Source organism: Vespa mandarinia, chromosome 14 (assembly GCF_050613455.1).
Source record: "Vespa mandarinia isolate Hongniang chromosome 14, ASM5061345v1, whole genome shotgun sequence".
Taxonomy (NCBI): domain Eukaryota; kingdom Metazoa; phylum Arthropoda; class Insecta; order Hymenoptera; family Vespidae; genus Vespa; species Vespa mandarinia.
Window position 1 is genome coordinate 285,212 of NC_140823.1, and position 15,193 is coordinate 300,404.

Genomic DNA, 15,193 nt, shown 5'->3' on the forward strand with positions numbered 1-15,193 from the left:
TGATTAGTAATTCATATTTTTTCCATACTTGATGCTCTATTTACACACACATTGAACAAAAGTTTATGAATAGTCTTAATCACTTCGTACTATTTTTCTTCATTATGCATATATCTCAAGGCTGCGTAGCGTGCATGATATTTATTTAAATTATATATTCATCATTAATTATTTATTATTCGAGTAGAAAAATAAATCGCTACTAGAGTTTATTTATTATTCTTACTTTTGCTCTCTTTATTGTTATAGGACATGTTAAATTTTAGATAACAAAAAGATTATACGGAGAAGGTAAAATTTTTGAATTAAAGAAAACTCGTTAGATAATATTGATTTGTCTTTACTTATTTTATTTCGTATATATTTATAAGTATATATTACTAAACACGGTTTTATATATAATGTATTAACTTAATAAAGGAATACAAGATAAACAAAGTATAATATATGTTTGTAGTATTTGGTTCAGTATTAGATATGAAAAGTAAGGACATTTGGAACAGAAATAGCTTTATATGAGTGTTTATGTAAGCGCACGCGTAGGTATATAAATATTATGTGTTCCTGTGTCTGCATATATATATGTGTATATATATATATATATATATATATATACATATATTTATATATACACACTATATATATATATATATACTTTATATACATATTATATATACATTTTATATACACCTGCATACATTTTACTGTTTAACTTTATCGTTTCTATATTGAACAGTGCTCTTTCATTGACCATGACGTACCTAATTAGTATAAAAGGAATAAACAAATTCATTAAGGTCCGTTAAAAATACATCTTCATTTGAATAAGTCGAACGGAAAGATACAAGAACTTATAATACGTGACGTGATATAACGAATTTCATGGAGACGGAAAGAATTATTAAAAAGAAAAATTCTTCGTTAACAATTTCAGTTCGTGTCCAATTTCTATTTCAGACAAACGAATGTAAAATATCATAACGTCATGAATGAGTTTAAGGAGCAAGAGGAATCGTACAAATTTTTCAAATATGCCGATCTAGAACCAGGCGAAGATGTTGTTATTTCCGGAATCGCTGGTAGATTTCCAAAATCCAACAATTTGTATGAATTGAAAGATAATATTTTTAATCGCAAAGATTGTATCACAGATAACGGAATAAATACAGGTATCGATTATACGTATAAAATCTATTTTATTTAACAACGTAACCATTAAACAATATTAATATTTTTCTATCTTTACCTTTTATTAGAGGATTCAGAAATTCCACGACGAATGGGGAAGATTAACAATATTGAGAAATTCGATGCATTATTTTTTGACGTCGATTTTAAAGAAACACATACTATGGATCCTATGGGCAGAATATTGTTCAAACATACTTATGAAGCTATTGTAGATGCTGGAATTCATCCAAAAGATCTTCGTGGAACGAGGACAGGTGTATTCTTAGGTTCATGCTTCTCCGATACGGAGAAAACTTGGTTCTAAGACAAACTCCAGGTAAAGAAATCGATCATACAATCGGTATATAGACGCATTATTTACAATTACTTATATAGTCGGATAAGTCGTATGATACGTGTTTTCAATTGTAGATAAATGGCTTTGGTATCATAAGCTGTAGTAAAGCTTTTATGGCCAGCAGAATTTCGAATTGGTTGAGTGTCACTGGACCAACATATAACGTCGATACCGCGTGCAGCTCAAGTCTATTTGCGATGGAACACGCATATAGAGCTATACATAACGGACAATGTGATTACGCGATCGTCGCTGGATCAAATCTTTGCCTTCATCCATTTGTATCTTTGCAATTTAAACGTTTAGGTATTAATTATGATATTTTCTTGAAGCATTTTTCCTTTTTTCTCGAATTATCATGAGAGTATTAAACAATTATTCCATTTTGTACCTCTCTAACAGGAATATTGTCTGAGGATGTTCGTTGCAAGTGTTTCGACGAAGATGCAGATGGTTACGTGCGCAGCGAAGCCGTAGTTGTTACATTTCTGCAAAAAGGAAAAAATGCTAAAAGAATCTATGCAACAGTTATCCATGCGAAAACTAATTGCGATGGTTATAAGAAACAGGGAATAACATTTCCTTCTAGCCAAATTCAGAGTACTCTTCTCAAAGAATTCTACGATGAATGCGGTGTACCAACAGCTTGTATAAATTACATCGAAGCTCATGGTACAGGAACTAAAGTTGGTGATCCTGAAGAAATAAATGCTATAGATCAGATTTTCACAAAAAACAGAAACAATCCTCTTAAAGTCGGTTCCATCAAATCAAATTTGGGTCATACCGAACCAGCCAGTGGAATGTGCTCCATTGCTAAGGTAAACATATTTTGAAGTATAAGACGAGACAATTATTCAGCTTCGTTTCTTTGATATATTACAGGCGATAATATCGATGGAGTCAGGCCTAATACCACCAAATATCAATCTTAATCGACTACGCAAAGACGTGAAAGCTTTTACGGAAGGGAGAATCATGGCTGTTACCGAAACGTCTCCACTTGATGGGGAATACATAGGCATTAACTCTTTCGGCTTTGGTGGTGCTAATGCTCACGTCTTACTTAAATCAAATCCAAAAACAAAGGTCAATAAAGGATTGCCAGATTACGATTTGCCTAGACTGGTAACTCTTTCTGGACGTACCGAAGAAACAATTGTAACCATATTAAATGATGTAGGTGAAATGTTCTTTTAAATAGAAAACATAAAGATGTTATACTTGTTTATTCTACAGTAAAATAGATCAATACAATTTCAACATCCTATTACGTAGATCGATAATCGACCGATAGATGTCGAATTTATTTGTCTCCTTCATGATATTCATCTCAAAGAAACAACAAGTCATTTATGTCGAGGATACACGATAACTAGTTCTAAATCGTCTGACGAAAAATTGAGAGAAATTGAAAATTATTCTGGTATAAAAAAACCAATATTGTTTGTTTTTTCTGCAATGGGATCGCACTGTTCTGGTATAGGTACGGAAATTTTTGTTCTATTATTTCTTCGTAACTATGAAAATAATAACCATTGCGATCAAATGTACTGGAACGTAGAATTTGTTATTTACAGGTCAAAGTCTAATGAGATTCCCTATATTTGCTAAAGCTATAGAGAAATGTGACGCTGTATTAAAGCAATATAAATTGAATATTTATAAAATTTTAACTGAAAATGATAACAGCATGTTCGACAATATCTTGCATTCGATCGTCGGAATTGCTGCAGTTCAGGTAATATCGACAATTATTTATTTATTTGGGAGAAGTGCATACGTTCGATAAGATTTAACTAAAGGAAAAAATCTTTACAGATCGGCTTGGTAGATCTTCTAACTTCCGTAGGTGTAGTACCAGATTACATCATCGGACATTCCGTTGGTGAACTTGGTTGTGCCTACGCAGATGGATGTTTTACAGCAGAGGAAATGATATTAGCAGCATATTCGCGAGGAATTGCCTTGATGGAAACAAAAATATCTCATGGTTCTATGGCAACGGTAGGGCTTTCCTATGAAGATCTGAAAAATTGCTGTCCTGTTGATATCGACATCGCATGTCACAATGGAACTGAAAGTACAACTGTTAGCGGACCGACCGATTCTGTGAAGAAATTCGTTAAAAAATTACAGGTTCGTTTGAATATAATCAGGATCTAGCCAATAAAAATATTCCTTACTATTAAATTGATTTTTCTGAATGTGTTTGTATTTGGAAGGCAACTGAAGTTATCGTGGATGAGGTAGCGTGCAATAATATACCTTATCATAGCCGATATATGGCAGCAGTTGGATCGAAACTTTTTGTATATTTAAAGAAAGTGATACCAGTAGCGAAGGCACGAAGTGAAAAATGGCTCAGTACATCGGTGCCACGAAACGCGTGGTCGACATCAGCCGCAAAACTCTCGTCAGCTGAGTATCACACCAATAACCTGTTGAAACCTGTACTCTTTGCAGAATCATTAGCTCTGATTCCGAACAATGTTGTCACAATTGAAATTGGATCGCAAAATCTACTACAAGCTACATTAAGAAAATCATTGCAACCAACCGTCAGGAATATTGCATTAAATCATCTAAATGATAAAGATAACGTGATCATTTTTCTGCAAGCATTAGGGAAGATTTATAACAGCGGTATACAGCTTGATCTTGCTAAATTATATCCACACGTAGAATATCCGGTCAGTCGAGGTACTCCAATGATATCACCACTTATTAAGTAAGTATTACGAGAACATAGAAAACGAAAAAGGTTAATAATTATTTCTTCTGAATGTAATATAAAAATTCAACGTTATTATGTGTTTAGATGGAAACATTCAGACGACTGGTTTGTGACAGATTACAATAGCCAAGAGAGAATTGATTCTGGCGAACGAATATTTGAAATATCTATCGATTATGAAGAATATCAGTACGTTATTGGGCACGTGGTCGATGGCAGAAATTTGTTTCCAGCGACAGGATATTTATGTTTAGTTTGGCAAACTTTCGGCATGATGATAGGACAATTGTACGCGGAATTATCTGTTATCATTGAAAATATAAAGTTTTATCGAGCTACCACCATTCCGAAAAAAGGCAAAATTGAAATGATAGTCATGATTCAAAAAGGTATCCACTCTCCACAACTAGTATCTACATATTGTTTTAAAGAAGTTAACATATGTCGTTCTTTGAATGAACAGGCAGTGGTAATTTCGAAGTGGCCGAAGGTGGTCTTGCTATTGTTACTGGAGTGATACGTGTTGCAACAAACTTGTTACAAGAGAAAATACCCCTTGATCTGATCAAATCAAATATTGGCAATGAGAAGGAAGAATTAGATGAGAAAGATATTTATAAAGAGCTGAAACTGCGTGGTTACCAATATAGCGGCCTCTTTCGAAGTTTAAACAGTGCCTCAGTTTCAGGAAAAAAAGGACATATCGAGTGGAAAAAAAATTGGGTAGCATTCCTGGATAACATATTGCAGATGAAAATACTCGCTTTAGATACCCGAAGTTTATTCGTACCGACTGGAATTCGAAAATTGATAATAGATACTAAAGCTCATCAACGATATCTGCAAAGTTTGACAACCAATAAAAAATGTAAATATTTACTTTTTATTCAAAGTGAATCTATATAGCAAATTCCTTTATATTCAATAATATTATTTCAGATGTACCTGTACAATTATTTGAGGATATTGATGTGATTGTAACAGAGGGTGTGGAAATTCATAATATTAGGGCCAGTGAGATTGTTCGGAAGAAACCTGTCAGTGATCCAATTATCGAAGAACATAAATTCATTGCTTATCGTGACAGAAGGGAAATGACATTACGCGAAATATTAACGTTATCTATGCATATTACTCTTGAGAATATACCAATGATGAAAGTGAAAACAATAGAACTCGTTGAGGATAATGACAATATTACTGCAGAGAAACTTGTTTCACCATTGTTCAGAGACATTCTAGCCAATTTACCTTCGATTCAAGCAAACATTAATTTATTTGCACCACCAAAGAAATCTGGCGAAGAAGACATTCTTAAAAATGTTGAAATTTTAGAATCAACAAAATTACGAACAGATGATGTAGCGATATTAGCAGTTGGATGTTGTTTATTAACCAATGAAAAAAAGGACAGTTTAAAACAACTTTTAAAATCTACAAAAGATGGAGCTTTCCTTTTATCGCGGGAAAAAGAAAATATACCATTGGACTTTTCTATTCTAAAGGAATTTCAATTAGGTATAGTATTGGAGAAACGTACTTCAGAGGAATCGTGGATATTATTAAGAAAGATCAAGAAAATTTCGAAATATACTCAAGTTATTAATGTTAGGAGCAATGAATTTAACTGGTTGAAAGAAGTACAAAATGTGCTTGCCAATGAAAAACAAGAAGATAACATGAGGGTGATACTTTTTGAGGAAAGAAACTTTGAATCTGGTCTCTTAGGATTCATTAATTGCTTACAAAAAGAACCTGGAGGCAAAATCTTTCGAGCTGTTCTAATTCAGGATCTTAAAGCGCCGAAATTTTCTTTAGAATTGTCCCTTTATTCGGAACAACTCGAAACCGATCTTGTCATCAATGTTTTACGCCCAGGAAACGTATGGGGATCATATAGACATCAACTACTTCCATCCGGTGAACCAAAGCTTATGTATCATGCCATTGTTAATCAGTTGGTATGTAAGAACAGTTTATCCAATTTTCTTAAATATCATGAAATAATACAATAAAATTTGTGCAATAACACTTTTTAACAGTCACGCGGAGATTTAAGTTCATTAAGATGGCTCGAAGAACCAATTACGAAAGACTATCAAAAGGAAGATCTTGTTCGTATCCATTATGCATCGTTGAACTTTAAAGACGTGATGTTGGCAACAGGTAAAATAGGATTAGATGTATTCCAACAGGACAGAAAAAATGTTGACAACTTACTTAGACTTGAATATAGCGGAATCAGTATTGGTGGTCGACGTATTATGGGACTTAATCCAAACAAGTGAGCTAATTAAAAATCATAAGATTGAGATTTAATCGTGAAAATAATAAAAAATAACGGCAAATGAAGGAAAATAAAATGAGAAATATTCTTTCAGATGCATATCAAATCTTTGCCAAATGGACAAAATTTTTTCTTGGACCGTACCTGAAAGTTGGAGTTTGGACGATGCAGCGACAGTACCATGCGTATATTCCACATGTGTTGCTGCACTTTATATTAACGGAGAAATGAAAAAAGGTGATAGAATACTCATCCACTCTGGTGCTGGTGGTGTTGGCCAAGCCGCGATTACCTTAGCTCTTCACGAAGGCTGTGAAATATTTACTACCGTTGATAGACCTGAAAAATTATATTTTTCATTAAAAGTATTTTCATTAAAGAAACATTTCCCAGTATCGACGATAATCACATTGGAAATTCTAGAGATACTAGCTTCGAACAAATGATTTTGCAAGAAACCGACGGTAGAGGTGTAGATATAGTTCTAAATTCTTTAGCGGAAGAAAAACTTTTAGCATCTCTGCATTGTTTAGCCTATGGGGGACGATTTTTAGAAATTGGAAAGTTTGACTTAGCTGCAAATAATCCGTTAGACATCGCTGTCTTTACGAAGGAGATCAGTTTTCATGCTGTAATGTTAAATCAAATTATAGTTACCAAGGACGGAATCAGAAATGAAATAAGTTCAAACGTAAACAAACTCCTTAAGGAAAATGCAATCAAACCGATTGTAAGAACAATCTTCGGCAGAGATCAAGTAGAGAAAGCCTTTAGATTCATGGCTGCTGGTAAACATATTGGAAAAGTAAGTTGTGATTGTTGTTTTAATATTCATTTATTTGTACTATCTTAAATTATAACTCGAAATCCATCTTGAATTTCGTAGATTCTAATAAAAATACGCGAAGAAGATAAACCACTGAATACACCGATCTTGGCTGAACCTTATTATACATGCTACCCAAACAAAAGCTATGTAATTATTGGCAGCTTGGGTTGTTTTGGTTTAGAATTAATCGATTGGTTGGTTCTTCGAAATGCTAAAAATATTGTCATTACTTCGCGAAACGGCTTAAAGACTGGTTATCAGCAAATGAGAATCAAGAGATGGGAATTATACGGTGTGAATATTAAGATCCTTGTCGGTCTCGATGCGACTATACAAGAAGACTGCGAGCTTGTAATAAAATCAGCAATAGATGATGGTCCCATCGATGGTATATTTAACCTCGCGGTGTCTTTGAAAGATTGTATTTGTTGTAACCAAACGATGGAAACTTTTGAAGAATGTTTCAAGGGAAAAGCCTGGGCAACGAAACGTTTGGACGAAGTTACTAGAAAGCTTTGTCCAAATCTTCGGCATTTCGTAGTCTTCTCTTCCGTCTCGTGCGGAAGAGGAAATTCTGGGCAAACGAATTATGGTATGGTTAATTCCGTTATGGAAAGAATATGCGAAAAGAGAGTAGAAGAGGGTTTGCCTGGATTAGCTATTCAATGGGGAGCTATTGGAGACGTCGGTTTTGTCGCGGACATGCAGAATGACGACAAAGAACTTGTTATTGGCGGTACTTTACAGCAAAAAATAACATCATGTTTAGAAGAAATGAATCGATTTTTGCTACAGGATAAACCTATAGTTGCTAGTATGATAGTCGCTGAAAAACAATTAGATGGCGATCGTGAGGACAATGTCGTAAATGCTGTCTTAAAAATTATGTGTAAGTTTCGGTTAATTCATGCTTATCGCTAAATTTAATAATTTTATTTTTTTCGCTCGCTTTTACTGTCTTTATCTTATTTAAATAATAATTTCTTGAGTATAGGTATTAAAGACTTGAATAGTTTCAATCCACATACTTCCTTGTCTGAACTTGGAATGGATTCTATGATGGGTATAGAAATAAAACAAACTTTAGAGCGCGAGTATGAAATATATCTCAACGCGGAGGACATTCGCAGCTTAAGCTTTGCCAAACTTATGAAAATGAACAACAAGCTATCAGGTGATAGTAATCGTATTGAAATTGCTACCGACAAAATATTATTTGGTACGAATATGTTGATGCAATTGTTCGGCGAAAAACTTTCCTCCGATCTAATTGTCTCCCTTAAAACTAAACCAGAGGAAGATCGGAGCGAGATATTCTTCATTCCAGGTATTGAAGGCTATGGTATCATTTTCAAAACATTAGAATCGAAAATTAAGTCGCCAGCGACTTGTTTCCAACTTGGGACAAATTATGAATTAGAAATTGTAGAAGAAATGGCCCATTCATTTCTACTGGTATACTCTTTTACTAAAGATATATTTGATTAAATTAAATATTATTCAATCTGTTGCATTAAAATGGTATGTAACTTTACATATTACAGCATATATTAGAGAAACTTAAAGATCGAAAAGATTTTACTTTAGTGGGGTACTCATTCGGATCGCTTGTAACAATTGAACTCACGCGATAATTAGAAACCAAAGGGTTCAAAGGCTGGCTAATTTTGATAGACGGTGCTCCTCAACTAATGAAAGAACTTGTAAGCGAACAGTTACAATCGTCATCGGAGGAAGAGCTACAAAACAAAGTTTTTGTTATTATGGCGAAGACATTAGCATCTGTTAATATTCAACAGGTTTGTCATCGTTTTTTCTATTTCTTGCTTTTATCAAACGAGCTACAAAACGTTACTTTCCTGCTTGTACTTGAGTTGGAAAAATCCAAAACGTGGGATGAGAAAGTAAATGTATTCTTTAATGTATTGTCTTCCAAACACAAGCAATTATATTTGGAACGGGATCAAAAAAACGCCATCCTTTCATTTTATGTGAGACTGCATGCAACTATGAAATATAATCCAGAACCAATACCATATATAAGAACACCGATCATATTGTTTAAACCGATGTTATCGTCTGTAAAACATATCTCGTATGATTATGGATTACAGAAAGTAAGTTTTAAAAATTTTTATATATCATTAATATAACATTAATCTATTATAAAGTACTGTTATTTTCAGATAACTGAAGGCAAAGTAGAAGTACATATTATTGACGGCAATCATGCCACGATGTTAGAAAACGATGAAATTGCAATGGTGATTAATCATGAACCGCTTAAACGGGACTAATAAAAATTAAATGAGATGAAGTAATATATACATATACATTTGCTTGACGTTTAGTTCTATTCGTAGAAATGATAAAAATTAACTTCGTCAAGACTTTTTACTTATTCTATTTATCCAATAGCAGGATATTGCGACACAAACAGTTTGTAATTTCACATTATTATTATTACAAACTTGATCTTATTCATTACTTATGTATTTTTACATTGTTTTATCATTATATCGTTTATTAAAAATTTCGTTGTATTCTAAATAAATATTTTATAATATAATTGTGAATATTTTTATTATTATTATCATCAAAGTAATTTTATTATAAATATATTTAATATTAAGAGATATTATTATTTAAACAAGAGAATTTATATTAAACGATATAATCATAAATCAAAGCAGAAATACGTAAAACACAAATAAGACAGATTTTTCAAAAGTAATGATAATAGCATTGAGAATAATAATATAAAAATGACACTATCTGGAAGTAATTAAGTAACTATAGTTATCTCCACGTTTGTAGTTACTTCTACATTTTAAATAAATTCGAAATGATGGAGATGACGAAATAACGATATATTTTCTTAATTTATTCCGACCTGTCAAGAATTATTTATAAACTTTTTTTGTGGAACGACAATATTAACCATTTATTTATTTTTCTTTGTTTTAATAATGTGTATAATTTTTCTTTAATTAACAATAATTTTTGGTTTATTTACTTCAATAAAATATACTTACTACATTATCAACATCCTGATTACACAAAAGAAAACCAAATTTTTTAGTTTCACATTCTTAATGCATGAAAATTTCCGGCAAATAAATTTTGTTCTATTTGAGTCATTCAATCTTTTCGGTCAATCTGTCTATCTTTTCCAGTGAATTTATGGCAGGATTTTGTAATTTTCAAGGAAAAATCGTTTCAATATATTTTCTCTGATTCTTCAGAAAACTCCTTAAACGAATACGAATGCTTAATTACGTATCCATTAGTATGGTTCGAAATATGTAAATTTTATCAAATCAAGACTTGTTTTTGATTATCTCAACAATAATAATAAATAATAAATACTATAGTACAAAATATATTTACTACAAATAAATAGCATTGGATCATCAATTTGACCAACCTTAAACTATTTCTGGCTATCAATTTATCAATATTGTTTTTGACAAATTCCACATGATTTTTTCTATCTATCACCAATTCCAAATATATTTGGAGTTTATATAAAGTTTATGTGTGAAGTGTATATAAAAAATGTTACATAGATTTAGATAAATTGATGGTAACTCTCCATCTATGCATATTTTCGGTAATCATTTCTGTACGATATACTCGTATTTCATCTTGATTGCACACTCCAATGCACTTTATACGTTTATACGTACGTGCGCATGTATTTAATAAATGTAAGAGAAAGGCAGAGAGGAAGAGAAAACGAGAGAGAGAGAGAGTGACAGAAAGATAGAGAGGAAGAGAGAGAGAGAGAGATAGAGAGAGAGAGTGAGAGAAAGAGAAAGAGAGAGAGAGAGAAAGAGAGAGAGAGAGAGAGAGAAAGAGAGAGAGAGAGAGAGAGAGAGAGAGAGAGAGAGAGAGAGAAAGAGAGAGAGAGCACGTAGATGGTGATTATATGCGTATCTATTTTAAAAGCTTTCGCTTCTTATAATAAATTTGAGATTGTTAGAATAGAACGAAATGGATGATTTGAATCGAACTGACGATTTGAATTTGTTGTATTATTCAATCGAAAATTTATGCCCCTTCTCAGCAGCTTGATAGTAAACAAAACAATCAACTCCACGAAATGACGTATTATATAGCAACTACTCGCATTACATCAGATCGTACATCAGATAACGTTTCATGATTCGAAGTATAAAATAAAAATTGTTTAATATTGTTATTGTTTCAGATATTTGTACAGAACTCTTCCTAATGTTCAAAATGATGATTATTTATAGATAGTCTTAGACTATGAAAAATATCGATGATTTTTAAGATGAAAGTCCTTGGTTGTTTCCGACAACGAACATTCTAAATACAGAGATTTTTGAAGTAGGGATAATGACAAACTAATGAATCGCGTTAAATACCAAAATATGAGAATATTTAGCCTATTGATTAGAAGAATTTATTGCGGGTTTAGACGATCGATTAATCTAAACAGGGCCTATTATTTTCGTCAGATTTTAGCAAGAAAAAGTTCTGGAATCGTCGTCTCAGTAATATCGTATCCCGCACCATTTTAGTCATGGTCAATCGACAAAACAATTCACTAAAGCAATCTTACTTGCTTTGGAGAACCGAAAGGTGTCCGCAATAGCAAAATGTCGACCCTGTGTCTGCGAAAAAACACGGCAAATCTTTCTTCAGGAATAAGCTCCGAGACAGGAAAACGATGCTATCACAAATCAAATATTTATATAGAATCGCTGACACAGATTAATCGAGAATCGATTACTTGATAAATAATCTAAGTTGCGAATTGGTCATAAAAGACATTAAGATTAAAAAAAGACACCCGTAAAATCATCTTAGTCGTAAATCGATTGTATAATGAGATTTTTTTCATACATAGAATACATCTTAGTATCAAAAAGATGTACAGCGCTATCAATAATTTATACGTGAATAGATATTAAATATCAAAAATTAACATATACGTATTTATTTTATGTGCAAATTAAGAGATGTTTATTACTTTAGGTATCGAGAAATAATATATATTTATTTTATAGAATAGTTGTAATGATGGGAAAGAAAATCATTCTAATGGAAGTTATAATAAATTTTGGCACTGATTTTTTTGAAAAATTTGTTTATCATTCAATTCTTCCGACTAATCACCTTGCAAATAATATCTATATGGCATCGTAATTACTGTTATTAAATAAACCTGGCAACCTTTAACTATCTCTGACTGCATTTGACATATTTTTCTTTCGAGAAGACTCCATATGAAAGAATTTAAAATAATTATGTTAGGCGATAGAGCAGATTAACATATTGCATGACCGCGACCATTGTAATTCCGATATAATTTTTCTCTTGTAATAAACGATTTATGCGCTGGACAACCATTATACTCATATCATTTATTGACAAGGATATTAAAGTAAAAACAATTAGTTTCGACTGATCGTGAGTAAGAAACCGTGTGGAAACAAATGCATAGCGATCATAAGTATGTAAGCAAAGAGAAACATATGGAAAGAAAACAATATTAACGTTTCGTACTTTTCTTCAAATACGTTTGTATTAGGTAGGCGATCATGCGTCGAAATTATCAATAACACGATTTGTTGAGAATTCACGTTTCAAACCACCACATAAAATAATACATTTTTCCTTCTTTTATTATCATACATTACCATCATCGTTTGTTCCACGATGTATATAATATAAGTTCATCCTATTGTTTCTTCTTCTTTTTATTGTTTTTGTAATTATATAACTAAATTACATATTATTATCTTAGTAATCATAGTAATAATAGTAATAATATGAAATGAACAACTACAGTGAAAACCATAACAAAATGCCACTGGGACAAAAATCTCATGAAGTCGAAAACAACTCATATTTTGATCTTTATTAAAAATAATATATAATATAAATATTCACTAATTATTAATTTTGAAAAAATAATGGACAAATGTGTATACTTTATATGTATTTGTCATCGAACAAAATCATATTGCTGATGTATCCTATCTAGCACAGATCACCGTGAAATTCACGTCAGCCATCAGTAGAGAAAATAAGTATAAAAGGTTAAATAACAACATCTCACTATGAAATAAGGAAAATCAATTATCAAATAAGGGAAAAAGAGTAAATTTGTTCGTTATTTTCTTTTAGATCGATATCATAATAAAAATATCATACAATAATTAAAGCCATGTTAGCTTTGAACTTAGAACTATAAAATTATCAATATACTATACATTACATATAGAATTTCTCTTTTTAGTTCTCAAAGTCTAAAAGAAACTATAAATTTTTCCCAAATTTAACAATATTTTAAACTCAGATTCATTGACATAAACAATGTATTATTATACATACGTATTTCCTTATTTTTACCATAAAATTATTTAACTAAAAAATTATTAAAATGATTGAGTCATTTATCATAACTTCCCCATTCAAGCTTTTCTTTGCATTCGAAAATGTTTAAAAAATCTGAGCATCAGCTATTTATGCACACAACCAACCAGCCGATCGTTAATTCATGGACATAAAACATACGTCATTCCAGCATGTATATGAAAATCAGTAATAGGGCTACGAACTTCATCTCTTTTGCTAAATATTTCGAGGAACGAAACAGTATTAAACTTTTTCTTCGCGAAAAATGTCAGCATTTATACCATGAATGAGAACAGAAGTAAATCCTAATTAATTTTAATGAACGAGGTCTCATTTTAAAGACAAAAGTTTAATCTACAGTGTGTCGGTTTCAAACCCATGAAAAAGCTTTTTTTCCTTCAAAAATAAATCGTATTAAAAATGGTATACTTCGAGAATAGTTTATACACAAATAAAAACCTTTTTAAAAAATTTGGAACCAATATACCGTAGATTATATCTTCGTCTTTAAAATGAGATATTGTTCATAAAAATTGGTCAAGAATTATGGCTGTTCTCCTTGATGTTTATTGATGTTTTAATCCTTGATAAAAACCAGAGGTAATGAATAGTCTTAATTATTTGAATTCTATTGACACAATATATATATAAACAAATAGAGCCAAACGAGCAACTTCATTTTCCTCAATTTACGGAAGACAATAACTACTGTTAAAAATTTGTGGACATTGGAAATACATCAAACAGCTATGCTGGGCCAAAAATAATGTCAGATTCCGCATCCAATGAAGTCGATATGTCAAAATCGTTTTGAAATATGTCGTTCCAAGAGATTAAGTAATATTTTGATTTAAAACTATACAATTATGTGAAAAAGTATCTTATTTTCGATTGAACCGAAAGTTTAATGACTTTTAGTCTTTTTTATAAAACATTCTGTACTTTCATTAATCAGATTGACCTCACATGAAAAAATTAATTTTAGAAGAAATTATTAATAATTACGTTTATAACTTTTGTCCAATCATATAAATAAATGATATGTATTTCGTCAAATGTTAGTTCTATTTAAAAGAAAAAACTTTTATCTTAGACTTTGTTCTCTATCTCTTACGGTATACCAGTTATAATATAAAATCGAAAAATGTATGATTTTCATTATCCCCTTGGAGTGAGTATTAGCAGGAAAATTAAATTACATAATACATACCTATATAAACTTTACATATTTCTAAAGTTTCATAATCTCCTAAATTTGCGGATCCGGAATCTTCCCTTCTTAGAAATTATCTTCGATAATTAGGAATTATCGCTATCGCTCACAGATCAAGGAGCGAGATTCCCGGCGGGCTTCATTTGTTTCGAATTGGACCGTGTATCGTACGATAGTGAATAATAAGCGTAAATTGTCGTTTTATA

The 15,193-nt window shown here is 31.6% G+C and overlaps 1 protein-coding gene across 1 annotated transcript; it reads left to right on the forward strand.

Annotated features, from left to right (window-relative positions):
• The first annotated feature begins 936 nt into the window (after window positions 1-936).
• On the forward strand, window positions 937-10,090 carry LOC118450777 (fatty acid synthase-like). The gene is given in 20 exon segments (XM_085661230.1): window positions 937-1,169; window positions 1,257-1,507; window positions 1,603-1,834; window positions 1,931-2,349; window positions 2,414-2,707; window positions 2,807-3,014; window positions 3,109-3,269; window positions 3,350-3,667; window positions 3,754-4,259; window positions 4,350-4,654; window positions 4,729-5,133; window positions 5,205-6,226; window positions 6,308-6,549; window positions 6,647-6,896; window positions 6,899-7,357; window positions 7,439-8,270; window positions 8,376-8,836; window positions 8,926-9,180; window positions 9,256-9,498; window positions 9,568-10,090. Coding segments are annotated over 20 exon segments (7,158 nt in total). The 5' UTR covers window positions 937-985; the 3' UTR covers window positions 9,679-10,090.
• The last annotated feature ends 5,103 nt before the right edge of the window (window positions 10,091-15,193 follow it).